Source organism: Nicotiana tabacum, chromosome 1 (genome assembly GCF_000715075.1).
Source record: "Nicotiana tabacum cultivar K326 chromosome 1, ASM71507v2, whole genome shotgun sequence".
In the NCBI taxonomy this organism is placed as follows: Eukaryota; Viridiplantae; Streptophyta; class Magnoliopsida; order Solanales; family Solanaceae; genus Nicotiana; species Nicotiana tabacum.
The window spans coordinates 184,521,957-184,549,805 of NC_134080.1; the positions used below are offsets into that span (position 1 = coordinate 184,521,957).

The 27,849-nt window shown below is 37.5% G+C and overlaps 1 protein-coding gene across 1 annotated transcript; it reads right to left on the reverse strand.

The window, feature by feature from the left end:
- Positions 1-6: 6 nt before the first annotated feature.
- Positions 7-27,539, reverse strand: LOC107828738 (MADS-box protein SOC1). The gene is made up of 8 exons (XM_016656106.2): positions 27,348-27,539; positions 27,045-27,239; positions 2,296-2,380; positions 2,100-2,161; positions 1,548-1,647; positions 1,355-1,396; positions 970-1,011; positions 7-299 (listed from the first exon to the last, which is right to left on the reverse strand). Exons 2-8 carry the CDS (start codon positions 27,224-27,226, stop codon positions 147-149), a joined length of 666 nt encoding a protein of 221 aa, XP_016511592.1. The 5' UTR covers positions 27,227-27,239; positions 27,348-27,539; the 3' UTR covers positions 7-146.
- Between the last annotated feature and the right edge of the window lie 310 nt (positions 27,540-27,849).

The following is a 27,849-nucleotide window of genomic DNA, read 5'->3' on the forward strand; positions in this document are numbered from 1 at the left end:
CATGAGTTGGAGGACTATTTCACAACTTATTATTACATATGGATTTAACGGATATACACCGACGATATAAAGAATTTTTACACTATCAGTATACTTTAACCCAAACATTATGTATGTATAACTGCATAAGAGGGACAATTCTCTTATCAATTCTGTAGGGGGCGCTTTGTTCTGCATTCTGGTAGTCCAATAAATAATTCAGTCTCAACATCCGATTTTTCACTACCTTCTACTGAAAGTGAAAGGTCTTCTCCCTGATCTTCTCCACTTGACGCTTTTGGCTGTTCAAGATCACCACACTAAAACAAAAGGGCAAGGCAATTATATAGTTTCCTTTTCTCAAATAATTAAACTGTGAAGAAGGAAACAATCTTGAAGCTGTCTGTAAAGGAATAGTAAAAATGGGCATTTGAGTATTTTCAATACGTTCCCTATGTAAACCTATAGGGTATTCAATTTAAAATAACCAGGGGTGGATATATTGAGTAATATATGGAGTCAGATAAACTCAGTAGCTTCGGCTTAGACTTTGTATGTGTTAAAAATCCACTAAATAAGTTGTGATAGAATCCCGAACTCTAACACATAAAGTTCATATCGTGAATTCGTCTATGGCTTTGAGATAACCATTAGAAAACCATATGAATTACAGTACTTCATGGGAAGGCCCTTTGAAGATCTTTTGGCACAGAGAGTTGGTCATGTTTGACTAAAGAAAAGCTATATTTTTATCAATCTTAATAAAAATAATTCTCGAGAAATATTTTTCATGCGAGAAATTTACCTACCATGTTCATACTAAAGTAAGAAATCATACTAATAATTAATCTTTGTTGTATAGAATTGAAAGGACTCCTACATAAGGTGTTTTGATCCATACAACAGTAGTTTTCTTGATCTCCTTCTTACTTTTAAAAGGTTCCATCTTTTAGTATTCTAAACATTCAGGCTGAGGGAAAGAAAAAGTACCTTCTCCAATAACATTGCATTTTCGGATGAAAGGTCTTTCACCTGGATTTAAGAGACAGAAAAGCATGAGGCAAACAATTATAGTACTAATATAAATTCTTCAAGTAGTAGCATTGCTTGAAATAAGTGATGCTGTGCAAAAACGCGCTATGTGCTATTAAACTTTGTTTTTCGGTTCTTATTATCCCTATCGCTGCTATTACATTTTGTGCACAAATAGTGTATAGAATTTTAAAACAGTCTAGTAAAAATCATATTATTACATTGAAATAGATTAATAGCAAGCTGGCTATAACTTAAACTCCTGCTACTTTTATAATTTATATATACATGAGGTTCATGGGAATTGCAGCTTGAAATAAATCATGAGTCACTGTGACCTTACATTTTCTTTCAATCTCCCAATCTGTTCCCTAAAGACTTCCATCTGAGTACAAACAAGAAAAGGATATGTCAAGTTTTGCTGAGCTATATATACAGGTATAGAGAGATAGATATATTGCTAACACACTACGTGATTGTAGTATGTTTGCATTTTGTCTTAGAATAGACCACTGCATGATGTTTTATGAATAAACCTTTCTTGCACGGATAACGTTGAGACTCCGTTCCAACTGACGCTCTATCTGTTGTATTTCTTCAAGGCTGCAAGATCCTAAACCTTCTCCCAAGAGCTTCCTAATGGAAATGGAATTTATGTTGGAAGGACTTCAAAGTACATACTGGAAGTTGTTTTTTTGATATAACAAAAGTCATTTTTCATGAAAAATATTTCCTGAAAGATATTTTCTCATTCTTGATCGGTTAGTAGAAAATATTTTAAAAACATGCTATTAATTAAAGATTAATAGTATTGAGAAGTGTCTTGGTGAAATTTGTGAGTATACTAAAGGTTAATAATTAACAACGTCTAAGTGTTAAAGTGTTAGTTGAACAAGTAACATGAACTTAAAAATTAAGGTAGTTGTTGTTAAAAAAAAAAAAAAGAGACTTACGCCCATAAGTGGCGGAAGTTATTTTATCCCTTTTGATGAAAAATATCTTCATTAATAATCAAACACAAGTTTTCTTGAAAAATAACTTCTATCATACCAAACACACAAATAAAACAACTTCTAGTAGGAGGAAACCTTTTAGATGTTTCAAGAAGCTCAATCTTCTTCATCAAAGTGGTTGTTTCATGCTTCAAATTCTGCATTATTATATAATGTACGCTGAATCATTAGAAAGTTTTGTAAGACAACAGCAACAATAGCGACCAGTAAAATTTCACAAGACATTAATATCAGTTCATCTCATGAGAAGACATTAAAGAAAGACCAAAACCTGCATATTATTCTGTTCCACAGGTGGTATTTCTCCCCGAACATCTTCATTATGCTTCCGGTAACGCTCCATAATCTCCTGCATGCTGCATTTCTCCAGAAAAACACTAACACAATCAGCTTCTTTTTACCTTTTATGTGGTATTTGGCCGTTCCTACATCCTTGCACATACTCGTACCAGATACATACCCATAACCAAACCCGTGTAACATAACTAGAGGCAACTCTTCTTGTTGGCAAGGATTGGATATATGTATTACGTGACGACGACGACAACAACAACAACATACCCAGTATTATTCCACATCGTGGGGTCTGAGGAGGATAGTATGTACGCAGATCTTACCCCTACCTTATGAGGATATAGGTGAAGGGAGGCAAAATGAAAATAACCATGGCCATAAAGCAATCACAAACTCGTGCAAGCCAAACTATTATCTTTTTCTTTTTCCTCCAATATTTTCATCCCTTCTTTTTTTTTTTTTGGAGGGGATGGGGATGGGGTGGGGGAGGAGATGAGGGGAAGTTCAATTAAATTACTAGTCCCCGTCACGGTGCTCCAACATTGAACGCTTCATAGTAGCATATAAAGTTATTTCAAGAAAAGTGATCAATAAACATGAATGCTTGTACACGTTGTAATCCATGTCTATATACACACATACAAACCAAGTTTTTTCCTTTCTATTTTTCATGCGGGACTTTGTTTACACATCCAATACGGGCCTGGTCCCGATTTTGGGTCGGACCAGGCTGCCATTAAGGGGTCGGGTTTGGGTGGGAAGTCTGTCCGACCCTGCCCTCGTACCCGATTTTGGGTGTTATTCAAGCGGTACTGACATGAGTCATTTTTCATAAAAATTGTATTATTCTTGTTGAAGTAAATATTGAACTTTCTAAAATGGACAAAGTTTTTAAAAGATATTTCAATCTTCAAACTTCAATTGATAATAATAACATCATAATTATAAATTCAAATTTCAAAGCTTATAAGTTTCAAAGTGCAAATGTGGTTTTTCTTATTTAATTGACTTAAAAAAATAAAGAGAAGCATAAAATTAAAGTCTGGACGATTTTATGCTGTAGTAACCTTTGCTTCTTTGTTCTGGCTTCTGATCCAATTCAATCTCTGATCCTATAGGGCCTCCTACTTTATCTCTCACATGTGGGTGCTTGTGACGCAAGTAGGGGTGTAAATGGATATTCGAAAACCGATCGAACCGTATCGTATCGAACCGATTTTTAGATTTCCTTTTAAGAAATCATAGGTTTTTATATAAATCTATAACTGCACCGATAATTAGAGTAGGTTTTCTATTTTATAAAAATAAACCGAAAAATAACCGAACCTTACCGAATAAATTTTACACGTGAAAAATATATTTATTTGGTAAGTTTAAAAATAATAATGCACTAAATTTTCTTTCGGCCTTGGAATTATGAAAACTATTACAAGCCAACAAGTAATTAAACTCAAACTACTAATTCCTAAAACTTATTATGCTACTTCTACTTAAACTAAATTATTTCAAGTCTCTTTATTAGCAAGACACAAAGTATTTTATCGATTATGAGTAGCAAACTACAATGTATTGAATATGTTTTCTTTCATATAATTTAGATTTATCTGTTTGAATATTTTATCTTCTATAGACTTTATTCTTGAGTCTCATCTTGGTATATCTTTCAACTCGTGTGATTTATATTTTTTTTGCCTTTATTTGATTTCTTTTACATTGTTGTAGAATAGTTGATGGATCTATATTCTAGCCATCTTTTTTTTTTAAAATTCATCACCCTTTAAACAGTAAAAATGTCTAGAGAGTTTTGCTAAATCCTATAAAAACTTATGTTATTGCATTCTACTTCTACTAGTGAATTTTATATGATATTTAAAAAAATACCGAAAATTAACCGAACCGTATCGATACCGAAGAGAAACCGACATGATTGGGACGGCTTCGAAAAGTCTAATTTTGGTTATACATAATAGAATAACCGAAAAAATGGTATGATACAAATTTTATAAAATAAATATCCAAACCGAACCATTGACACCCCTAGACGCAAGTATTGAATAAGACGACCCGTCCCCTCTCTATTATTTTTGTCTTTGTGTACAAAGTTTATATTGAACCGTAATTGTATCTATTCAATCTAAATAATTCCATACATGACTTGTTGTTGCTCGGACCAAGACACACGAGGAGGACTATCTATTATGCAAATTATTTTTTGAAAGAAATTTAAATGTGTGTGAGAGAGAGAAAGAGCGAGAGAGAGAAAGAGCGAGAGAGATAGTAAGTAGAAGTATGAACATAAAGAAAGATTATGAGTATTTAATAATTTTATAAACTTCAAAGCTAAAACTAAAATTTAGGGGGGGGGGGATTGGGAGGCCATTTTAGTCTCTTTTTAAGCTAATAGTCAAATTGCAGAAATGACCGTTGGCCAACGATCAGAAAATGGCTATATTTTCTTATAGCAAAGGTTGATATCTTATTTATTTTAAATAAATATCCTTTTAAATAAACATATTATATAGCTACCTTTTGATTTTTATAAGCACCAGTGATCACTATTTCCCGTTTCCCCCAATCTCAAATAGTTGCACCGCCCAAACATCCCATTCCTCCCTTCTTTGAGATATTCCATTTATCTTTTTCTTTCTTTCTTTCGTTTTATTCTTTTTCCCAACTTTTCTTTCTGTCAAGACTTAGATGAAGCCGCAATTTTCTATGTCAAAGTCAAGATCAAGATGAAGATTTAGTGGTTGAAGAGTCTGTTTAGAAATCAATGTCTTATGTTTCGTATCAATGTCGAAATCTGGCATAGGGTAAATTGGGGCTGACAATGGAGGTTCGAAATCTGCTATCGACGAGATGACATTAGGGTTATTCTTGAATAAAGAAGACGGAGTTTGGGGCTGAGCAACTTGAAGAGTCTGTTACCTTTTTTCGTTGTATTTCAATGTATCTCGCTATATTTTATGTATTTCATTGTATTCATTGTCTTCTTTTTTCATTATATTTCAATGTATCTCGTTGTATTCCATGTATTTCATTGTATTCATTGTCTCGCTATATTCCATCAATATATTCATGTGTTTTTTTAATTAATATTATTTATGTATTTTATGTATTCAGATTTATAATTGTGTTTGTTGAGTTATATTAGGAGTCTATTGTGTTAATTGATTCACTTTTCGCTTAAAAACAACTGAATAGACCGCGAATTGCACTATTTACGTTATTGCTTTCACAAATACATATCGTGAATACAGTCGAATACAATAATCTGTCTAGCTGTAATCCCCTGTTTCACGCCGTGAATACAGTCGAATACAATAATCTGTCTAGCTGTAATCCCCTATTTCACGCCGAGAAATGCTACTGTATTCATGAATACAGTAGCTTAAATACATCGAATACACTCTAAAAACCTGAAAACATAGCTATAGGAAGTAATATAGTAAATGGTAGCTACAACTAGCTAATAACCACTAAAACATAGTGGTTTCTGAAAGTTTTTCTATAATATACAGATCGTAACGGGCTGAGCCGTGCCCGAGCACATGCCCAACCGGCCATTTGAATTTGGGTTTTGACAGGGCCAAACTGCTCCAAACATGGGACAACCCGGCCCAATTGACAGGTTTATTTCAAACTACCAAGAAAGGAGCTCAAACCATGATTTACTATCCCTAGAAAATGAAGATTATCACGGACAACCTTGTTGCACCTCCCGATCTAGTTTAGAAGATGACTTGATTCTCTACATACTTTGATGTTTAGGGCCTTAATAAGATACCCTAGTTGTCTCAGTGACATCTCAGGCAGAGCCTATCAAACTTACAGATCATCATATGCTTCTATATATTAAGTCCTAAATATCGTTAATGTCACTGAATAAACCATTGCTAGTCAAAATAAAACGAGTCAAGAAGAGGGTTTTCTAATCAATATCAATAAGGGAGGAATAAAGGAGGTCCTGGAAAAGGTGGACGTGGTTTTCATGGTCAGCAACATCAACAAACATCCACAATCCAATGCTAAGTATGTAACAAGTTTGGTCATTGCTGCAAATTGTTACCATAGGGTTTTATCATGCCTTTCAAGTCGGAAACAAGCAATAACTCATAGAATTTATTGCACAAGTTGATCCTTTTTGGTCAGATTCAGGTGCTAGGACCAAATCATAAATGGTCTCAACAATATAAACATTGGCGGATATTCTAGTACTAAAATTTCATGTAGGGAATGGCACAATTTTACAAATAGCTCACAGTGGTGATTTTACTTTGCCTACTTCTTTTCGACCCTGCTCAATAGTAAATAGTTTACGTATTCCCAAGTATACAAAGAAATTTGTTAAGAGTGGCTCAGTTTACTGTTGGTAACAATGTTTAATTTGAATTTCATCCTCATGTTTGCTTTGTGAAGGATCAAGCAACACAGAAGGTTCTATTGCAAAGGACATGAGTAAGTCCGGCTAAGCCTATTCTGCTCAACATCAAGGTCTTCGTACGTCATAATCTTCCATAGATTTATGGCGTAGTCGTTTTGGACCCTTCGATAAACATTGTTAGACATGTAGTGAATAGACATTATTTACATGTCTTTAGAATTTCAAGTAAGTATTTGTTCTTCTTACCATTATGGCAAAATTCACAATTACCTTTCTCTAGATTTAGTTTATTCAGATGCATTGGGTCCTACCCTTATCTTGCATGCTATAAATTTCATTAGTATGCTTCATTTTGTTGATGATTTTAGAAAATACACTTGGCTCTATCCTATTAAGCCCAAACGCAAAATTCATACATGTCTTTCTTTAGTTTAGGAATCAGGTATTGAAATATTTTTTTAAAGGAAGATCAAATCTTTCCAACCTGCTTAAGGTAGTGAATGCAGAACGTGCTCAAAATTACTTCAGAAATGGATATCACTCGTCAATTTTATTGTCTCCATACACAACATGAACAAAACAATAATATTGAAAGAAAGCATCATAACAATGTAGGAACCAGCCTAACACTCTTAAACTATGCTTCTTTTGCCCTTAGATTTTTTTGATGAAGCCTTTCTCTCGGCTGTATACCTCATCAATTGGAGTCTATACTAAGCTCAAAACAATATTTCTCCTTCTCCTAACTATCAATTTCTCAAGGTCTTTGGTTGTATATATCATCCTTATTTATGGACTTATAATAAACACAAATTAGAATATTGTACCTAAGGTGTTTTCTTAGGGTATAACAACAATCACAAAGGTTATAGATGTGTGTTTTTTTTTTCACCCAATACACAATCTTCTTCAATTGTCCTTCCTCAACCCTAGTCGCACCTATATTATTCTTGTCATTGAATAATTTGTCTCAAGGAAATCCAACCTTGCTCCCAAATAATCCTTGAACCCTAAATTCTGTTGAACCTTCTTCTACTCCATTAGCCACTTTCAATGTTCTTTCTATAGAGAAACTCGAAGGACATCATTACTGAATTTTGTTGAGTATGATTATCGTACGAGACAAAATGGATATGTTAATTCTTAGAAGTTTGGGTTAAATCAAACCATTGAGATTGGTATAGAAGGTTGTATATCAAATTTGATATCATCTAAAGTTGATTTGGATCTATTTGAAGCAAAAACATGTAAAATTTATGAGCAAGTCTTGCCGACCCGTCAGGTTTTGTGAACAAATTATACCAAATTTGTGATACAATTTGCTATGGAGTTCTGACGATCTGCCAGAATTCATGGCAAGGCCTATCCATCAGAACTTCTAGTAATCTTCTAGGACTTGCGATCAATTTGTTTCAAAGTTACTGTACAATCTGCACTAAAGTTATGACGAACTGATAGGATTCGTGGAAAACCAAGTCTTCGCCCATCCATCAAAACTTCTTGTGATATGCTAAGACTTGCGGCCAAGTTCTGACCCACAATTTGCTACACTTATTTAAACATGATCAAAACTTAAACATTGACATGGAAATAGCCTATTTGTTCAAACTATCCCTACATTACTTATTGCCACATTGGACCAAAATCAGTTGTGTTGTGAACCATCTGTTATAAGAAAATTCAGATTACGATTCCATCAACGAGGCAAGATAAAAGAACCTCAATGAGTAAACAAACAAAGATATGAAGACACGTATATTTTTTAGCAAATAAAGGGTGTATATATGGATAGTAAGTATATTTTATATATGTTTAGGAATGGGAGATTTTTTTTTTAAAATATTTGTTAGAGCAAGGTTTACTACTTGATTTGTATATATTGTTTTGTTGTTAACCAATAGAAGAAGGTAAGCATTTCTCTTCCACACTTGGCCACTATGTGTTTGCGTGTATTGCATGGTAGTCGAGCCAAATCATAAGAAACTTAGAGTGATGTACCAATGACATGGGACAATGGTAAAGACGTCGCCGCTGCCGGTGGGAGCGGTGGTGGTGACGAAACATACAATGAAAGACCATCTCTCCGTATGATATAACATCTAAGTGATAATCCTGGAATTTTGATAACTTAGGTGGCACTGAAGGGAGAAAACTATAATGAATGAGCAAGGTCCATGAGGAACACCTTCAGGGCGAGGAAGAAGTTCGATTTATTGACGGAACAATCAGAAGACGGATGATAAGTCTCCAGATCTTGAAGATTGGTGGACCATCAACTCTTGTCGGTTTTTTGGATTCAGAATGCTATAGAGCCTACTTTGCTTCGTCTATACCACACATAGAAGTTGCTAAAGATTTATGGACTAGTATTAAAGAACGTTTCTCGGTCTCTAATGGTCCTAGAATACAACAGTTGAAGGCTGATAACGCAGAAGTACCCCCGTTTCGTGTATAAAATGAAATTTTGAAATAAATCTGTGAAAAGGCTGAGAAATAAAATACGAAGAGGGGCAGCTAGACTGAGTAGGGGTTCGAATCTATCTCTTCGAAAATGTTGAACACCGTGAAGTCCATCCTTTTAGCCTAGAGAAAATTTTTAAATAACTTTGTGATGAATTAACAATTGGCGGGACAATGAGTGATGATGTTACAACCCATATTCACGTACGTTAGTTCATGCAATAAGGTAGTCGACGTAAGTCCATGAAGAGATTATCTTTAAGATAATAAGAAGTTAATCCTATTGGTCTTATATTATACAAAAGTGTATGAGGGTGGTTAACAAGTATTAGAAGTTAAACGAATTAAGGATGTTGTCAGCCATATTTTTGGGTAAACCTAGAGGTGCTTAATACATTCAAGAGATTGTGTTTTAAGGTATTTGAATCATATAATATCCGTATCATAAGTCTTGAAGTCAAACGAGTTATGAAACAAAAGTCGACAAAAGTTGTCGCAACTTAAGTTCATAATTTTACTTAAACATTAGGTCAAATGTTACTAAACTTTTATCCTAATTTACAAGGAATTACGGGGTGATCTACCCACCAAATTAAAGATCTATGAGTCTAGTTTCCAACGCATTAAACCGTTTGTCAATACAATCTCGGAATATAGAGATATTTAAATTTTTGCGAGCCTGCGCAGATTGGTAGGTGACAAGTAGGTGCATCACCTACTTGCCAAAATGAGAGGACAAAATTAAAAGCCCCAAAGTCAGCCAAGAGGGGAATTTTAATAGATTATCAACTCAGTTATTTCATCCATATTTCAGACCTTCAAAACCAAATTGTTCCCTGCAACTCCTCTCCCAAAAATCCCACACAAACCCTAATCGATTTTCCCTCTCTTTCAAGCTCTAATTGGGGGTAAAACTTAGAGTTTGAAGAACCAAGGGAAGGGATGAGTTATCCAACAAGTAAGGTAAGTTTACTGCTCTCTTTCATACATTTTTTCTGCTATGAATTCATGGAAATTTGTTCTATACATGTAAGAACTCACGGGACGGTGATTGAAAGCCATAAGTTCGAGTTATTCACTTGTAGCGGACTGTTTTGTGTTTCTGTTGGGCTGCGTGTTTTACTACTATTTTGTGGAGTTTTGGAGGAGGAAAGGTGTGGAGAAACACCATATATATATAGGGTTGTGGGCTGGTAGTTCTTCGTAACATTTCCGGGTCGTTTGACACGACTACGGTGGCCGTCGTATGTATGAAGTGATTAGGTTGTGCGTGGACTGTTTTGGGAGGCTCAATGTGATTATTATTGATGTTGTTTGGGCTGTTTGGTGATTGTTTTGAATTGTGTGAAGTCATATATATAGGGGAGGTGTTGTCTGTTTCATCATAAAATAGGTTGTGGTCATAATAGTTATGACGCTTAAATGATAACGATAGTATCGTTTCTCTTATTGTAGACTAAGGAGTCGTGACAATTCCATAGCTTGAGATTGGGGCAGTATATACAAGGTATGTGGGGCTATCCCTTTCCTTCTTTTGCACGACTCCGATCGTACATAATGTAATGAACGAGCTTCCAAAGATACTCTACTCTTAGAAGCTAGCAGTACTTACATTGTTTCCCCTCTTATGGAACGATTGATGTTGATGTTGCTTCTCTTATTCTTATGTTATCAATGTTGTTGGTACTTCCTGATTCTTATAAGGTTCATAGTGAAGAGTTAGTCCTAATAACGTGTATAGAAGCTCCCGAACTTACATCACTCCGAAAGGTTTAAAACGTGATTCCATGAGTCAAGCATGCATTATATATATATGTATCTATTTTACTCTACCGAGCCGTGCTATAGTCGGTCGGGTACGACACCTATTGTGCAACCACTGATCAGTTGGATTTTACCGAGCTCCGCGTGGCCGGGTACGATTCTACCGAGCCTTATGATGGCCGGGTACATTTTTTTACCAAGCCTATTACGGCCGGGTACGATATGATGATGATGCCCACAGAGGCGTATGTTTTAAAAGTTTATGTATATATACATATGTATTATGCATTTCATGTCAGTAGCCCTTAGAGGTACACAGATGTTACAAGTTGTATATTCTCTATCCCTGCTTACATTACTGTTCGTACTTATGGTTCCCTGCCTTACATACTCAGTACTTTATTCGTACTGACGTTCTTTTATTTGTGGATGCTGCATGTCGTGCTGCAGGTCCTGATAGACAGGCAGGTGCAGCTCCCCCACCACAGTAGGCTGTCTAGTTTAGCGGTAATTGGCGATATCCTTTCTTCGGACTTGTCGTGGTCTTGGTATGCATTTTTGTTATAGACATTATGGGTATGTTGGGGCCCTGTTCCGACTATGTTGCAGCACTTATGTTCATTTAGAGGCTCATAGACAGGTGTCGACTCATATATAGTTTGGTATGCCTTGTCGGCTGGTTTTTGTTGTATAGTCTTTCATGGTAGCGTGGTAGCTCGTACCTTATATATAGTTTCTTGATTGTCTAGTCATCCCATGTTATGTATGTTCATGCCATCATATTTTATTGTTAGTTGTCCATGATCCATGTCTACCATTTATATTGATCTCGTCAGCCCTAAAAGATAATAAAGAAGGTTAGATAAAATGTACGTTGGTGCTCGGCAAGTATGGTCGAGTGCTAGTCATGGCCCTCCAGTTTGGGTCGTGACAAACTTGGTATTATAGCCAGCCTGTGCTAGGAATAGTCTATGAGCCGTGTCTAGTAGAGTCTTGATTATTGATGTGTAGCGTGCCACATTTATAATCAGGAGGCTACATGCCATCTAGGGTTGTTATCTTCTTCCTGAATCCGGATCGTGCATAGAGTTGAGTCGTAAGTGTTCATCTCTAATATTCACTTTGTTTTCTTTCAGCGATGCCTTCGACTAGGAAGTAAAAAATTAGTAGACAACTTGATACAGCTACGGGAGATGGTACCAGTCAGGTGCCCCAAGCCAGAGCAGGCCAAAGTGAGGCTTAGAGTGAGATGTCGTCTCATACCTCATCTACTCCGTCTCCTCCAGAGGAAATTAGGAGGCACCCAGCACCACCTGTTCCTCCGTCTGGCACTACAGACCAGGATATGCGGAATGCGGTGCAGTTGTTGACTAGTTTGGTAGTTGCTCAGGCTCAGAGGCAGAATACCAGTGTTGTTGATAAACCGGTTAGTACGAGAGTTCGTGATTTTATTAATCTAGACCCTCCAGTGTTTACCGGACTAGACCCCAAGGAGGAATCACAGACTTTTATTGATCAAGTTCATCATACACTGCGGGTTATGCATGCTAGTGATACAGAGGCAGTAGAGTTCACTTCTTATCGGCTACGGAATTTAGCGGTTCTCTGGTATGATAGTTAGGATAGATCCAGGGGTCCAAACGCTCCTCCAGTTGTGTGGAAGGATTTTTCTGAGGCCTTTCTTCGTCACTACTTGCTAGTTGAGATACGACGAGCTAGAGCTGATAAGTTCTTGAACCTTAGACAAGGTAATATGAGTGTGCGAGAGTACAGTATGCAGTTTGATTCTTTAGCAAGGTATGCTCCCCATATGGTGGCCGAGATGAGTGATAGGGTGCATCTATTCGTGAACGGGTTGGGACCACATTTGATAAATGAGTGCACGACAGCCTCCTTGGTGGAGGGCATGGATATTTCTCGTATTCAGGCTTATGCCCAGACCCTAGAGGATCGTAAGTGCCAGCACAGGCAGATAGGGAGCAGGATAGGGGCCAGCATAAGAGGGCGAGAATTACAGGGTATTCTGATGACTTCAGAGGCAGCGTCAGGCCCCAGACTTCAAGGAGTTCGGCACCTCCTATAGCTAGTGCTCCTCCACAGTTTCAGAGGCCTCGATATGATCGATTTACCTATTCTAGTCCAGGTTAGAGTTCACGGGCATCAGGCTCGCAACATCACAGGGATACTAGTCAGACGAGACCCCCAATACCACATTGTGATTGGTGCGGTAAGGCTCAATTTGGATTGTGCCATCGAGGTTCTGATGCGTGTTATTCTTGCAGACAGCCTGGCCATATGATGCGGGATTGTCCTAAAAGAGGAGGTGGTGGTATGGCTCAGCCGACTAGATCTGTGTCTGGTTTTTCCTCATCAGTTCGACCTCCAGCACAGGGTTTTCAGCAGTGGACAAGTCATGGTAGAGGTAGAGGTGCAGTGCCGAGTTCGAGTGGTGCTCAAAATCAAACATATGCTCTAGTAGGTCGACAGGATCTCGATTCGTCTCTAGATGTTGTTACAGGTATATTGTCTGTGTTTTCTTATGATGTATATGCGCTGATTGATCCGGGATCTACATTATCATATGTTATACCCTTTGTGGCTAATAAGTTTGCGTTGAACCTAAATTGATAAGTAAACCCCTTGCGGTATCTACTCTGATAGGAGATTCTGTGATTGCTAGAAGGGTATATAGAGGTTGCACTATGATGATTTGTAGTCGTCAAACCTCGGCAAATTTATTTGAGTTAGAAATGGTTGATTTCGATGTGATAATGGGAATGGACTGGTTGGCCTCATGCTATGCAAATGTTGACTGTCGTACGAAGATGGTTAGGTTTCAATTTCCTGGTGAACCCGTCATTGAATGGAAAAGGAACATTGCTACACCGAAAGGTAGGTTTATTTCCTATCTTAAGGCAAGGAAAATGATCTCAAAAGGTTACATTTATCATCTCGTTCGCGTTAGGGATGCGGAGGCGAAACCGCCTACTTTACAATCAATCCCTGTGGCCAATGAATTCCCAGATGTTTTCCCAGATGAACTCCCATGCCTTCCTCCTGAAAGGGAGATTGAGTTTAGCATTGATGTGTTGCCTGACACTCAACCGATCTCTATCCCTCCATACAGAATGGCCCCGGTAGAGTTGCGAGAGTTGAAGGTGCAGTTGAAGGACTTGCTAGATAAGGGCTTCATTAGGCCTAGCAATTCACCTTGGGGTGCGCCAGTTTTGTTCGTGCGGAAGAAAGACGGGTCGTTAAGGATGTGTATAGATTATCAACAGTTGAATAAGTTTACTATAAAGAACAAGTATCCACTTCCAAGGATTGACGACCTTTTTGACCAACTCCAGGATGCCAAGTATTTCTCCAAGATTGACTTACGTTCAGGGTATCATCAGGTGAGGGTTAAGGAAAAGGATGTTCCAAAGACAGCCTTCCGGAAAAGATATGGGCACTTTGAGTTCTTGGTGATGTCGTTCGGGCTAATAAATGCCCCAGCAGCTTTCATGGATCTCATGAATACTGTATTCAGGCCCTATCTTGATGTGTTTATGATTGTATTCATTGATGACATTCTGGTGTTTTTCGTTTAGAGGAAGAACATGCGGGCCACTTGCGGATAGTATTACAGATGCTTTAGGATCGTAAGTTATATGCTAAGCTCTCCAAATGTGAATTTGGCTGAACTCAGTAGCATTCCTTGGCCATGTGATATCTGACGAGGGTATTAATGTCGATACTCAAAAGATCGATGTAGTAAAGAATTGGCCGAGACCTACAACACCATCAGAAGTCCGCAACTTCCTGGGACTAGCAGGATATTATAGGCGGTTTATAGAAGGGTTTTCCTCTATATCATCACCATTGACAAAGTTAACGCAGAAAGCTACCAAGTTCCAGTGGTTTGACGCTTGTGAACGTAGTTTTTAGGAGTTGAAGAATCGATTGACATCCGCACCAGTGCTCACTCTTCCTGAAGGGACAGAAGGTTATGTGGTATATTGTGATGCCTCAGGTATAGGTTTGGGGTGCGTATTGATGTAGCGTGGAAAGGTGATTGCTTATGCATCAAGATAATTGAAGAAGCATGAAAAGAATTATCCAACCCATGAATTGGAATTGGCTGCAGTAATATATGCTTTGAAGATATGGCGGCACTACTTATACGGCGTCCATGTTGACATCTACACAGATCACAAGAGTTTACAGTACATCTTCAATCAGAAGGAGTTGAATTTGAGGCAGCGTAGGTGGCTTGAATTACTGAAAGACTACGACGTCGAGATATTGTATTATCCCAGTAAAGCCAATGTTGTGGCAGATGCTCTCAGCCATAAGTCAATGGGAAGCTTAGTACATATTGAGGCAGGTAGGTGGGGGTTGACTAAAGAGCTTCATCAGCTAGCCAATATGAGTATCAGATTGTTAGACTCTGATAACGGAGGTGTTACGGTACAGAATACATCAGAATCATCTTTGGTAGCCGAGGTAAAAGCACGCAATATAAAGATCCTATCTTAGTATGATTGAGAGAGAGCATTCAACAATAAATTATGACTTTTGAGATCGGAGGAGATGGGGCACTGAGATACCAGGGTCGATTATGTGTGCCTAATGTGGCAGGGTTGCGAGAGAAGATTATGAATGAGATTCATCAATCCTGATATTCCATCCATCCCGACTCGACAAAGATGTATCATGATGTCAAGGAGCAGTATTGGTGGGATAACATGAAGAAGTCCATTGCAGAATTTGTAGCCCAGTGTCCCAGTTGTCAACAAGTAAAGATAGAACATCAGAATCCCGATGGATTGCTTCAGAATATAGAGATTCCGACCTGGAAATGGGAGGTGATTAATATGGACTTCATTATTGGATTACTTCGCTCTTATCATAAGTTTGACTCCATCTGGGTGATAATTGATCGACTTACAAAATGTGCCCATTTTCTGCCAGTTAAGACAACTTACACGGCTGAAGATTATGCGAAGTTGTATATCAAGGAGATCGTTAGGCTTCATGGTGTGCCGGTATCTATTATATCAGACCGAGGAGCTCAATTTACGGCTAAGTTTTGGAGGTCTTTCAAGAAGGTTTTAGGCACACAAGTGAATCTCAGCACTGCATTTTATCTGCAGACTGACGGGCAGGCTGAACGTACTATTCAGACACTGAAAGATATGCTACGAGCATGTGTTCTAGATTTTAAGGGGAATTGGGATGACCATCTTCCACTCATAGAATTCGCCTACAATAATAGCTATCATTCCAGTATTAAAATGGCCCCATACGAGGCACTATACGGGAGGAAATGTAGATCACCAGTTGAATGGTTCGAAGTCGGTGAAACAGAATTATATGGGCCAGATTTGATTCACCAAGACATTGAAAAGGTGAGAGTGATACAGGAGCGATTAAGGACGGCACAAAGCAGGCAAAAGTGTTATTCCGATATCCGATGTCGTGATCTGGAGTTTGAGGTTGCTGATTGGGTTTTCCTGAGGATCTCACCAATGAAGGGTGTTATGCATTTCGGGAAGAAAGGTAAGCTGAGTCCAAGGTATATCGGGCCGTATAAAATTTTTCGACGAATTGGACAGGTTGCTTATGAGTTAGAATTGCCATCTGAATTGGAATTTGTCCACCCGGTATTCCATGTATATATGTTAAGGGAATGTATTGGAGACTCTTCTCGAGTCGTCCCTATCAAAGATGTACAAGTTACAGAGGATCTATCGTATGAAGAAGTTCCAGTGGCTATAGTAGATCGACAAGTCCGCAAACTGAGAATAAAAGATGTAGCTTCCGTCAAAGTATTGTGGAGGAACAAGAATATGGAAGAAATGACATGGGAAGCAGAATAGGAGATGAAGTCTAAATACCCTTACCTATTTAAGAATGAAGATAACAAGGATGTTGGTGGAACACAGGATACATTAGAAGGTGAAACGACTCTGAGGTAAGCAATAACTTGATAATATTCTTCCTTAATACAAAATGGTGATATGCAGATAATATACATATCCATAATGCTTTGTGTAGCATTGTGAGGCCATACGTTGGGCTTAACTACTTGCAAGCTTTGCTAGTGACCATTTTATAGGGGGAAATTGACCAAATATTTCCGTTGGAATCCAGGATGATTTGGAATCCCCATAAACCCTTACATTCGAGGACGAATGTTCCTAAGGGGGAGGGTGTTACAACCCATATTCACGTACGTTAGTTCATTTCATAAGGTAGTCGACATAAATCCATGAAGAGATTATCTTTAAGATGATAAGAAGTTAATCTTATTGGTCTTAAATGATACAAAGGTGTATAAGGGTGGTTAACAAGTATTAGAAGTTAAACGAATCAAGGATGTTGTCAGCCATATTTTTGGGTAAACCTAAAGGTGCTTAATACATTCAAGAGGTCGTGTTTTAAGGTATTTGAATCATATAATATCCGTATCATAAGTCTTGAAGTCAAACGAGTTATGAAACAAAAGTCGACAAAAGTTGTCGCAACTTAGGTGCATAATTTTACTTAAACATTAGGTCAAATGTTACTAAGCTTTCATCCCAATTTACAAAGAAATAATGGGGTGATCTACCCACCAAAATAAAGATCTATGAGTCTAGTTTCCAACTCATTAAACCGTTTGTCAATACGATTTCGGAGTATAGAGATATTCGTATTTTCGCGAGCCTGCGCAGATTGGTCGGTGACAAGTAGGTGCATCACCTACTTGCCAAAATGAGAGGAGAAAATTAAAAGCCCCAAAGTCAGCCAAGAGGGGACTTTTAAGGGATTATCAACTCAGTTATTTCACCCATATTTCAGACCTTCAAAACCAAATTGTTCCCTGCAACGCCTCCCCAAAAATCCCACACAAACCCTAATCGATTTTTCCTCTCTTTCAAGTTCTATTTGCGGGTAAAACCTAGAGTTTGAAGAACCAAGGGAAAGGCTGAGTTATCCAACAAGATAAGTTTACTACTCTCTTTCATACATTTTTTCTGCTGTGAATTCATGGAAATTTGTTCTACACATGTAAGAACTCAGGGGACGGTGATCGGAAGCCGTGAGTTCGAGTTATTCACTTGTAGCGAACTATTTTGTGGATTGTTTTGTGTTGCTGTTAGGCGGCATGTTTTACTACTATTTTGTGGAGTTTTGTAGGTGGAAGGGGGTGGAGAAACACCATATATATATGTAGGGTTGTGGGCTGATAGTTCTTCATAACATTTCCGGGTCATTTGACACGACTATGGTGGCCGTCGTAAGTATGAAGTGATTAGGTTGTGCGTGGACTATTTTGGGAGGCTCAATATGATTATTATTGATGTTGTTTGGGCTGTTTGGTGATTGTTTTGAATTGTGTGAAGTCATATATATAGGGGAGGTGTTGTCCGTTTCATCGTAAAATAGGTTGTGGTCGATACATAATAGTTATGACGCTTAAATGATAACGATAGTATCGTTTCTCTTATTGTAGACTAAGGAGTTTTGAAAATTGCATAGCTTGAGATTGGGGCAGTATATACAAGGTATGTGAGGCTATCCCTTTCCTTCTTTTGCACGACTTCGATTGTACATTATGTAATGAACGAGCTTCCAAAGATACTCTACTCTTAGAAGCTAGCAGTACTTACATTGTTTCCCCTCTTATGGAACAATTGATGTTGATGTTGCTTCTCTTATTCTTATGTTATCAATGTTGTTGGTACTTCTTGATTCTTATAAGATTCATAGTGAAGAGTTAGTCCTAATAACGTGTACAAAGGATACCGACCTTACGTCACTCCGAAAGGTTTAAAACGTGATTCCATGAGTCGAGCATGCATTATATATATATATGTATCTATTTTACTCTACCGAGCCCGCGCTATAGTCGGTCGGGTACGACACCTATTGTGCAACCACGGATCAGTTGGGTTTTACCGAGCTCCATGTGGCCGGGTACGATACTACCGAGCCTTATGATGGCCGGGTACGTTTTTTTACCGAGCCTATTACGGCCGGGTACGATATGATGATGATGATGCCCACAGAGACGTATGTTTTAAAAGTTTATGTATCATGCATTTTATGTCAGTAGCCCTCAGAGGTACTAAGATGTTACAGGTTGTATATTCTCTATCCTTGCTTACATTACTGATCGTATTCATGGTTCCCTGCCTTACATACTCAGTACTTTATTCGTACTGACGTCCTTTTATTTGTGGACGTTGCATGTCGTGCTGCAGGTCCTGATAGACAGGCAGGTGCAGCTCCCCCACCACAGTAGACTGTCTAGTTCAGCGGTGATTGGCGAGATCCCTTCTCCGGACTTGCCTTGGTCTTGGTATGCATTTTTGTTATAGACATTATGGGTATGTCGGGGCCTGTTCCGGCTATGTTGCAGCACTTATGTTCATTTAGAGGCTCATAGACAAGTGTCGACTCATGTATAGTTTGGTATGCCTTGTTGGCTGGTTTTTGTTGTATAGTCTTTCATGGTAGCGTGGTAGCTCGTACCTTATATATAGTTTCTTGATTGTCTGGTCATCCCATGTTATGTATGTTCATGCCATCATATATTATTTTTGGTTGTCCATGATCCATGTCTACCATTTATATTAATCTCATCAGTCCTAAAAGATAATAAAGAAGGTTAGATAAAATATACGTTGGTGCTCGGCAAGTATGGTCCGGTGCTAGCCATGGCCCTCCAGTTTGGGTCGTGACAGATGAACCTGTAGAAGTGGTAGTTATAGGTAAGAAGAGTCATCATCCCGATCATATACCCGCAGTGAAAGCAATTAACATAAAGTATGCAGATTGAAGAAAGCCATGTATGGATTGAAGCAATCCCTGATAGCGTAGTTTAAGAAGTTCAGTAAGTCCTTAGTTTAGTTTGGCTACAAAAGGTGTGCTTCTGATCATGCACATTTCGTAATAAAGGATGAGAAATTGAGCCTGACCATAGTAAATGTTTATAATATTGTGGTCATTAGTGATGATGATGATGATGATATTGCAACATTGAAGGCTTACCTGAGCTGCACCTTCAACATAAACTTGGCATGCTAAGGTACTTATTGTTTGGGACGGCGGACTTGTAGTATCTCTCTAGATCTGGAAAAAGCGAAAGACCCTAACATAATTCGAATAGAGGCTTACCGTTGAGCCCAGTCTAGCCTCGCGGAGTGGATCCCTATGGTTGCGAGCTAGATTTGCCATAGCTTATGGCTTTCACAATGGAGGGCTTTAATAGAGAGAAAAGTCAGGATAACGAGCACTCCACCCGCCAAGCGGGCGACAGGAGTAGCGAGCAAGTCCTTGGTAAACCAACCACCTAGTGAACCGGGGAGGGGGGAGCGGAGCATTTGAAAAAGTCGGGCTGATCGGATGTTTTCATTTCAGCGAGTACAGGATAAGAATGAAACGAACTGAGAGGCCGGGGGGAGGTAAAAGAGTCGAGTCTATCAGGCTCGACGATTGGGAGAAGCAAAACGAAATCAGGATCTGGCCGAAAAAAGGCGGAACTTGTGAAGTGCAAAACAAAATGACATGACCATAGTTAAATACTCTAAAAATTAACAAAACTGTAAGAAGAATTTGCTAATTATGATCAAATACCGACTTGCACGTGTGGTAAATACACATGCGATCTTTGTGCAATATTGGAAAAGAAAGGGATGAGGATAAGGTGCACCTTTTCTTTTTGTGGTTAGATGAAACACAATATGGAACAATAAGGTCAAACTTTCTCGCTCAAAATCTGTTGCCAACTTTGAATCGAGTTTACTTGAAGTTGGTATAAGACGAACGCGTGAAAAGGATGGCTCGAGGAACAGATGAATGTGGAGATGCTATGGCCTTTGTTGTACAAGGGACATCCCCCGATAGAGGTCAGAATGAAGTAAAAGACAAAAATACGTGCTACTACTGTAAGTGAACTAGATATGGTTCAGAAAGTTGCTTCTAGCTTATTAGGTATCCAGAATGGTCAAGAGACAGACCTCGTGGTGATGGTAAATCAAGTGGAAGCGGTATAGGAAAACAATATCATCAGAGGAGTGGAATCAATGGAGGCCGTGGCCGTGGCGCTGCGTATCGCGCGAATGTTGCACATGCCACTGAAAGTGGCATCTTTGTTGCTGTGAGGGGGAAAAAAGGCTAGGCCACCGGTGTTGAGTAATGAGCAATGACGAACGTTGATTGCTATGTTGAACAACCAACAGATAAATTGGAATGAGAAGATGATCGGAAAGCAAAATTATGTGCCATCGATACATAGAAACAAATCATATGACATGGTGATTAAAATTATTGTATAATATGGGGAAATTTGAGCAATGTCCTATTAGTTGGAGTAATGATGTAACGACCAGTCACCACTAAAAATGGGGAATCCCGATTGCCAAATATATCGATGTTGGTCAGTAATTGGCAAAAATCGACCAAAAATTGACCGATTTGAGACATTCGGTAAAGTGTGGTCAGTAGAGCCAAGTGCAAGTGATCGACTTCGGTCGGTCAATTAAATTTTACAAACGATCAAAAAATAAAAAACTTGCCGAAAAACCGACTAAAGTCGGTAGACATTTTTAATTATATATAAAAATACCATCTGAAAATCGAAGCGGGGTCTATACTCTCGCACGATACTATTTTACCACTACACAATTAGTGGTCATATTAAAAAACGACCGATTTTTGGTCGATTTTTTGAATATTAATTTTAATTTATTTTAAATAAAAAAATGATTGAAGTTGGTCGGTTTCTTGAAAAATAAATTTCGCGGGATGCAAAGATAGTTTCCCGCATTTTTGCGCCAACAAATTAAAAAACCGATCGAAGTTGGTCGGTTTTGTAAAAAAAATTTAAAAATAAAATATTTTGAAAAACCGACCGACTTCGATTGATTTTTTGGCCCGTGTCTTTGACCGACCGAAGTTGGTAGGTAGACCAAGGTCGGTTTTGGCAGAATTATTACTAGTGTATGAGGTTAAACAAAACTTGAAGGAAATTTGGTCCGAAATTTTTTCCTTTGTGTGGCCAGCTTAATGTGCAACTTGACTTCCGTACCTTAATTAGTTGATTACTCAAATTGTTTGATCCTTTTTAGTAAACTTTTATGTATTATGCAGGAACGTACCCCGAGGATGCTGGTTGGAGTGGGTGAGCGAAAAAATGGACTCTACCATTTGTGAAACAAATAGAGGGTATGTGCTCTAAAGGTTGGTGGTGTGGGCTTGCTGGATCTTTGGCACAATGTTTGGGTCATCCCTCTCTACAAGTAACCAAATTAATTCTTGACATATATTTTAGGAAAAATAGTGATACTTTGAATAGAAGTTGCGATGTATGTCATCGGGCTAAACAAACAAGAGACAAATTTTCTTTGAGTAATAATAGAGCTTCTAGCATTTTTGAGTTGAATCATTGTGATTTGTGGGAACCTTATCGAACAATTTTGTCTTGTGGTGCATCATATTTTTTGACTATTGTAAAAGATTACTGACATGCTATGTGAATTTCTTATTGATGAGAAAGAAGTAATGCAAACTATGAAGAATTTATTTGCTGTGATAGACAGACAATTTGGTAAGTGAGTTAAAACCTTCAGGAACGACAATGGAACAAAGTTTAGATGTATGAGAAATTACTTTCTTGAATATGGGATTATTTTTCAAACATTGTGTACATGAACACCCTAACAGAATGGGACAGTGGAAAGAAAGAAAATCATATCTTGAATGTAGTCCAGGCCTTTCACTTTCAAGGCAACTTGCCCGATTAATTTTTGGGGGAATGTTTTTTGATGGCTTGTCACTTGATTAATCAAACTCCATTTTTAATCTTACATGAAAATACACCTTATAAATTATTATATGGTCGAGTGCCTGAGTATGGACATCTTCGATTATTTGGCTCACTATATTGTGCTTGATGTTTAGGGAGAAAGGGTGATAGATTTTCGAGTAGAAGTCGTAAGTATGTCTTGGTGGGATATCTCTATGGAAAGAACGGTTGTAAGGTGTATGCTTTAGAGAAGAAAGAATATCTTGTTTCATGAGAAGTAAGAATATATTGTTTAATGAGACACTGATCTAAGAGACTGAATTTCCTTTCGCTTCATTAACACATAACACTATCACGAGTTAAAATTAAAAATATACATGCGGAGGAACTGAGAGAGGATGAGGAGTCTGAAGCGGGGGGAAGGGGGAGGGGTAGTGAATCCGTCCAAGCTCGTGAAGACGAGCTTGACATGGAGGATTACGACGAAGCTGAGATAGAGGAAAATGTTCACCACAAAGTAGTGGCTGAAACTGAGGTAGATGAAATAATAGAGGAGGAGCAGTTGGGATGCAGACACCAGCAAAAAATACACACTTGTCCGATTAATTATATTATTAATGTTGTCAAGAAATTGAGTCCATTTTGTCCTCCATCCACTTTACACCAGTACTCAAGTAGGCCTTATCGTTTAACACAATATGTGAATTGCAATAAGTTCTCTGTACAACAAAGGGCTTTCTTTGCATAAATCACTGCAATATGAACTGGCTCATTTCTCTAAGGCTGTGAAAGATGGGAAGTGAAGAAAAGCAATTAGGTTAAAAATACAGCTCTGGAGAATAATAGAATGCGGGTAATAGAGGATCTACCTCATAATAAAAAAGTTCTCGGTTGTAGATAGGTTTACAAGATAAAGTACAACTTTGATGGTACAGTTGAGTGACACAAGGGCCGGTTTGTTATTCTCGAGAATCATCAAGTAGAGGGGATCGACTATAATAAAATGTTTGCCCCAATGGAAAAGATGGTGATTGTCCACATATTTTTTGCTATAGTAACAACAAAAAATTAAGAGTTATATCAAATGGATGTACATATTGCTTCCTGTACGGGGATCTTCAAGAGGAGATATACATGTAATAGTCTTTAGGTTTTCAAGTTGCAAGTCCAAGTAAAGTGTGCAGACTTCGAAAGTCCCTTTACGGGTTAAAGCAGGGGTCGAGGTGTTAGTTTGCTAAGTTGTCGGATGCCTTAGAGGACTATGGGCTAAAGCATTCATACTCTGATAACTCTCTTTTTACTCTGAAAAAGGGTGAAGTTCGAGTAAATGTCCTTGTGTATGTTGATGATTTAATTATCTCTGGCAATGAGCCCAAGGCTATCCATGAGTTCAAAATATATCTTTGCAAATGCTTTCACATAAAAGATTTTGGTAAATTGAAATATTTTCTACAAGTGAAAGTCTCTTGAAATTCAGAAGGCAGGTTCTTAAGACAACAAAAATATGCCTTTTTGGGTATTATCTCAGCTGTTGGGTTATTAGGTGTTAAGTCTGTAGGAATACCATTGGAGCAAAATCCTCGGCTGGCATTGGCGGATAGACAGGCGCTTTGACCCTGAGCGCTATCATCGTTTGATAGATCGACTTATTTATCTGTGCTTCACTCGGCCGAAACTATCCTTCAATGTTCATATTTTATCTCAATTCATGCAACAACCAAAAGAGGAGCATTGGGATGTAACTTTATAGGTTGTTCGCTATTTGAAGTGGACTCACGAATAAAGTATTTAGTTGAGAAGCAAATGTGATCTACGTTTCTATGGATGGTGTGACTCTGAGTGGGCTGGTTGTCCTTTGACTTGATGCTTTCTCACGGGTCGGTTTATCTCGTTAGGTGACTCATCCATATCTTAGGAGACTAAGAAGCAACATACCGTCTCTCGATCATCTATGGAGGTTCAATACTGCTCTATGGTAATGAAAATATGTGAGGTAAAATGATTGTAGGAAATTTTATCTAGTTTGGGAGTGCTTGCACCTCCCTTATTCATCTTTATTGTGACAGTCAAGCAATGTTGCATATAGCCAAGAATTCAGTCTTTCATGAAAGAACTAAATATATTGAAGTGGATTATCATTTTATTCTTGACGAGATTGATAGTGAGAACATTCGTCCTATCTTTGTGCCTTCACATAAGCAATTGGCAAATATCTTTATGAAGACATTAGGAAAATCTCAGTATGTTTCTCTCTTGTGCAAGTTGGGCATTTGTAATCTGCATGCGCCAACTTGAGGGTGGTATTAAAGTGTGCGTATATTTGTTAGTAAATAAAGTGTATATATGGATAGTAAATATAATGTATGACTTTTTTTTCCGTATTTGTTAGGACTAGTTTTTCATATTTGTTAGTAGTATGATTTACTACTTGACGTGTATATATTCTTGTTAATTAATAGAAGAAGGCAAGCCTTTCTCTTCCACACTTGGCTACCATGTGCTTACGCATTTGGCAAAGACACAAACTTAAAACAAGATTCTCTTGTGGCCCCGGTAGTCATAAAATCTTGTAGAAGGTTTAGTTGGATATTTCCATGTAGCCATGGATGGATTAAAACAAAGACAGTTTGGGAAGCAAGGGCGGAGTATATGGTCCAAATTAAAGGGATTCAATTGAAGCAAAATCTGTGTGTATTTATAAATTGTTGATCTGCTTAACATAAGTAAAATTTCTATTGTAGTAATAAAGGTGACTCAAAAAATGTTAAGTTGTAACTTTGAATTCCAAGCACGACAGTTTTATGTTTTTTAAAATCCATTTATTGAAATTTCTGGCTCTAATTTGTGAAATATCAAATAACAGAAAGGATATTTGAAAGAGGGGAACTACCTTTGGCTTCTCGTTTGTTCCCGTGTTTGTTGTCATGGCAGCATGACTTTTGAGGGATATCTTGACATTGTCAAAGTTGGATTCTCTGGCATTTTTTATGGATGTGGGGTGTACATGGGTATACTCGCCCCAAAGAACATTGAAGACAAGAAATGACATGGAGGATTCAGCAAGCATTAATAATATTATATGGATTTAACTTATATATACATAGTATTCTTATATTATAGTATATTTTAATATGTTGTAACATGTAAAAATCCATCTTATGTTTTAGAATTCATTGTTTGTGGAAGGTTACTTATAGTTATCTTTTAGGTGATCGGATTTTTTTACGCTCTCATGTATACAAATGAAACTCAAATTAATTTGTACACACTATTATTGTAGCTTTACCTCGTGTAGCAGGTTATTTGTCTTATTTTATGTAACTAATTCTACCTAACGTGAATAGTTATTTGCAGTATTCTTTTAGGATACAAGTTAAACTCTAAGCCACATAGTGATTTGGGATCTGGATTGAATGCCGTACAAATAATTCTGCCCAAAAGATTCTCAAGGTGTGTTTATATAATGGAAACAGCATAAGAGTAAGGAAGGACAGTGATCATGAAACCAAGTACTAACTTGACAACTGGCTCCCTTACACTTAGCTTTGAAGTTCACAGAAAGTACTAACTCTCTACCCCTTTAAACAATTAATGAGACAGTATTCTTTTTACTTTCTCACGCTGTATTTTATTAACTTTGTCAGTAATTTATGGTTATTTTATCAAGTTTAATGTAAAGAAGGACATTGATGACCACACTTGTTAACCCTAAGTGAGAAATGTCTAAACTTTAAACAACAGTACATAAGATGAGGGCCTCATCATGAAGCACATTTTTCCACTGTCACTAATCGAATGGAACAAACCACACATGAGTTACTGAAAAACAATGTATATTATTGTACCCTAGTGCAGAGGCACAATAGTCATCGAACTTATAACTTGTTATAGTTAATTAAGTATTTATACATATTTAATAAATTTTCAAATGCAAATGCAAAGTTAATAAAATACAGCGTGAGAAAGTAAAAAGAATGTTGTAGCTCTGCCTATGCCCTAGGGTTTATTTTATGGTAAGAACTATCTTGAAAACTTGGGACTTGTGATATTCACTTTGTTGACTTCGAAGTAGCATAAGCAAGAATTCATGTGGAAAAAAATGATACTTCTCCATATTGAGTGATAAAATGACATTCTAGAGCAATCTTTTAACTAGGATTGTTTGACGGACAGATTCAAAGGACTTAGAAATTAAATAAAAGGATGAGATCTGTTTAGAAACGGAAAGAAAATCAGATTTCAGGAGCATGAGTATATAATTAACATAAAAAAATCATTTTTCTTTGATATGAAAACAGTAGCTAGATGGACAGCAGAGAAATGGAAGAAAATATGTTACCTTGAGCTAGCAAATTCATAGAGCTTGCCTCTAGGAGAGAAAATAATCAATCCAACTTCAGCATCACAAAGAACTGAAAGCTCAAAGGCTTTCTTTAACAACCCATTTCTCCTCTTAGAGAAAGTGACTTGCCTGCTTGTCGCGTTTTCGATACGCCTCATCTGAGTCTTCCCTCTCACCATCTCCTCTATAACCCTGAAATCACAAAGATGGAGGAGATAAAGTCTTGTAAGAATTTCAAAGAAAGAATTAAAGGAGAAGGGTATAATTAGCATAGTTGGTGGAGGAATAGTGAGGACTTACAAAATTGGCAAAAACCACAGAGAATCTTTTGCTTGCAAAAATAGGAGTACTGTCTAAAAAGATGAAAGTCACAAATCTGATGAATAAAATGTGTGTTTGTGTGTGAGAGAGAGAAAGCTAGTAACCTAGAAAAACCCAAAAAAAGGTCTCTAAGGTAGGAGCAAGTTTTCATCCATGTTCAATTTGTCAGCACTTTCAAATCCATAATTTGTATAGATTTATGTAAAACATATTCATATAATTACGTTACTTAAAAGGTGATTGAAAGTAATTCGATTTTACAGCATTGATTGATAACTTAGAATAAATAGTAAGTGACGTGCTATAATAGATTAAATTATATTGATGGTATAAAACACTATTAATTTATATAATTTTAATCCATGTTTTACATCATCAAATTAAATTGATCGACCTACCATAATAGGTAGCTCTTTATATTAAATTTGACATAGTGATCTAAAATTAAAATAATAATCTGTTATATTGAACATATGCACAA